We start from the raw sequence: 2680 nt of genomic DNA, 5'->3' as shown, positions 1-2680 counted from the left end.
GATTCCAACAATAAATTCCAAGCACACCCAAACAAGAAATCTTGAATTTGAAGCCATTTCATTTTCACTATGGATTTGGAATTTTCAGTCCAATTTAATTTCAGATTTAATTCACTGCATCCAAACACATCCAAACGAACTAGAGTTTTGACAAAGACCGTCGCCGCCCTTCGAAAAAACCTAGCCGCCTCCACTTATGTTTCCTCCGAAAAAACTAAGCTATGCATTGAGTTTCCAATAAATATAGTGTTCATCATATTATGTTAGAGTTTGCTAGCCACTTTTTTTGTTGGTTTTCCCTCAATGGAGATGATATCGTTTCTGCAATATATAATTGTTCTCCGGTCTTTATCCGGTCTTTCATTCAACGACGAGATCTTCTCCCCAATGTTAATGATGGTGTTTAAAGATTATAATTCTCTAGGTATAGGTTTTCATATCTTGATTTGTCAGATCGGTTTTGGATCTTTTCTCATGGTTCCCGCGAGGGGATTATCCTCGTAGTTTTTGTCCCAGATGCTAAGTCCTGGACAATGGTGATTCCCCTCGGCTCTCGAGCGACGTCGACAAAGTTGGTCGGTTATTTTTTTTTAGATACTAGTATTGGCACTCTTGTCGATGTTAATTGACTACTTTAATGATATCGCGCATGCATGCGACCTTAGCATTGCAACTCAAATTAAAATTATGGGAGAATCTTTGTTGGTATACAGATATATGGTTTGTCATCTATCTTTGGTTGTCTTCGGTCTGGAAGAAGAAAGAGTTTAAAGAGCACTAAGATTTGCTAATATCTTTTAGACTTTATTTTGAGGAAGTAGTATTTGTTACTGTAAAAACAAAACAAAATGGGAACATACACGGGCTATGGGCTGTTGGACTTTGAAGCCCAGCAACTTTGGTCACGTGACCTTCACGTACCTCACGCGAGCTTCTCATTTTCTCCACGCCGCCGCCCGCCGCCCGCCGCGTTCCCCTCTTGCGCTGCTGCGCTGCTCGCCCTAGGCTACTACTTCGTCTACCTAGAACCGCACCAGCAGACAACAGCAAGCATTGGCGGCAGTGCTCTTCGTCCTCGATCCGCCCTCTCCCGAATCTCACCTCCACCTCCCAGTCCAGCTCCTCACCGTGGTCTGGTCGCCCCGCTCCCAGAGCCGTCCGGGGTCACGTCCCAGCCGGCCAGCCGTCGATCCGCTAAGCTCCGGACTCGTCCCCGACCTTCGATCCGGGTCCCTGGGTCGTGGGCGCGCGGCTGCTACTTATCTACCGACCCAACCTTCGGAATGGCAGATCAATGCAGAGTTTCCGCTGCTGCCCTTATAGCTGCATCCGAGGAGTGTTCGTACGTGTTCAACTTCAAGATACAAGGATACTCAAGAGCCAAGGAGCTATTCAAGAACGGCGAGTGCGTCGCTTCTCCCCCTTTCAGTTTTGGAGGTTACAGTTGGGTTCTGAGGTACTGCCCGAACCGCCGCCTCGCAGGTCAGGTCAGTTACACGCAACTGGTTCTTGATTCTGATGATGCCAAGTATGTGAAGGCGCAACCCAGGTTCAGCGTACTCGACAAGGATGGGGTACCAGTGAAGCAACTCAGTGGTTTCATCCAGCAAAGGATCTTCCCCTTCCGAGGTGCAAGTTTGGGCCTCCTTATGGACCAGGCGAGTTCGGGCCAATCAGAACACTTAGTGGATGACTGTTTGAGCATCAGGTGCGATCTTACTCTCATCAAAGACGTCTGCAGTGAACAAACAGTGGGCGATCAGTTTGTTGTGGTTCCCCCAAGTGACTTGCATCGGCATTTCGGCAACCTCCTGGAGAGCATGGTCGGAGCAGACGTCACCTTTCATGTTGGTGGGAAGGAGTTCTTGGCTCATAGGTTCGTGCTCGCTGCGAGGTCATCTGTATTCGAGGCCGAGCTCCTCGGCGCCATGAAGGAGAATGTTGGCAGTCCGATTGTCATCCATGAGATGGAACCCGATGTGTTCAAGTTCTTGCTCCATTTCATATACACCGACTCGTTGCCGGTTCTTGAGTTTGCTACCGACCAAGGTGAAGCAGTGGTGATGGCTGGCCATCTGCTTGTGGCAGCAGACAGGTACAACGTTCAGAGGCTGAAGCTGATATGCGAACACAAGTTATGCAGCCACATTGATGCCAACATGGTGGCCACCAGTTTGGCTTTAGCTGAGCAGCATAGCTGCCATGGACTCAAGGAAGCTTGTCTACAGTTCCTTTCCTCTCCCTCCAATCTGAAGGCGATGATGGCAACTGATGGCTATGAGCATCTGAAAACCAGTTGCCCCTCTGCCCTTAAGGACCTCATTGTTAGGCTCCTGCCGGTTGAAATGGAAGTGGCCAAGGATATTGTCATGGCAATATAGTAGTGTGGCTCATGATAAAATGTAAGTTAATTATGTATCTATACATGTTACAGCTTAGTTCTCTATGTATGGTTGCATGTCTGCCTCAGCAAAATAAGCCTGCTATCAATGTTTGTTGTTGGCACTGAAGTTTACTGTTATGTTCAGTGTGTATCAAACTCTAATTTCTTTTTAGGGCTTAAATGCGATTGGGTGTCATCTGTTCTGTTGGGTCGAAAAAGAACTCCCGTCTGTTTATACCTATATTGCAAGTAGAATGAGATGATTGGGTGGCGCCTATATTTTCTATTTTCTGAGAG

The 2680-nt window shown here is 47.3% G+C and overlaps 1 protein-coding gene across 1 annotated transcript; it reads left to right on the top strand.

The window, feature by feature from the left end:
• Window positions 1–995: 995 nt before the first annotated feature.
• Window positions 996–2426, top strand: LOC124694843 (BTB/POZ and MATH domain-containing protein 2-like). The gene has a single exon (XM_047227778.1). It carries the CDS (start codon window positions 1284–1286, stop codon window positions 2379–2381), a length of 1098 nt encoding a protein of 365 aa, XP_047083734.1. The 5' UTR covers window positions 996–1283; the 3' UTR covers window positions 2382–2426.
• The last annotated feature ends 254 nt before the right edge of the window (window positions 2427–2680 follow it).

Source organism: Lolium rigidum, chromosome 3 (assembly GCF_022539505.1).
Source record: "Lolium rigidum isolate FL_2022 chromosome 3, APGP_CSIRO_Lrig_0.1, whole genome shotgun sequence".
In the NCBI taxonomy this organism is placed as follows: domain Eukaryota; kingdom Viridiplantae; phylum Streptophyta; class Magnoliopsida; order Poales; family Poaceae; genus Lolium; species Lolium rigidum.
This window is presented reverse-complemented; position numbering and strand designations above follow the sequence as displayed.

What these genes read in the sequence shown, in the direction of transcription:
- LOC124694843 (XM_047227778.1), top strand. Translation starts at nt 1,284, where the DNA reads ATGGCAGATCAATGCAGAGTTTCCGCTGCTGCCCTTATAGCTGCATCC.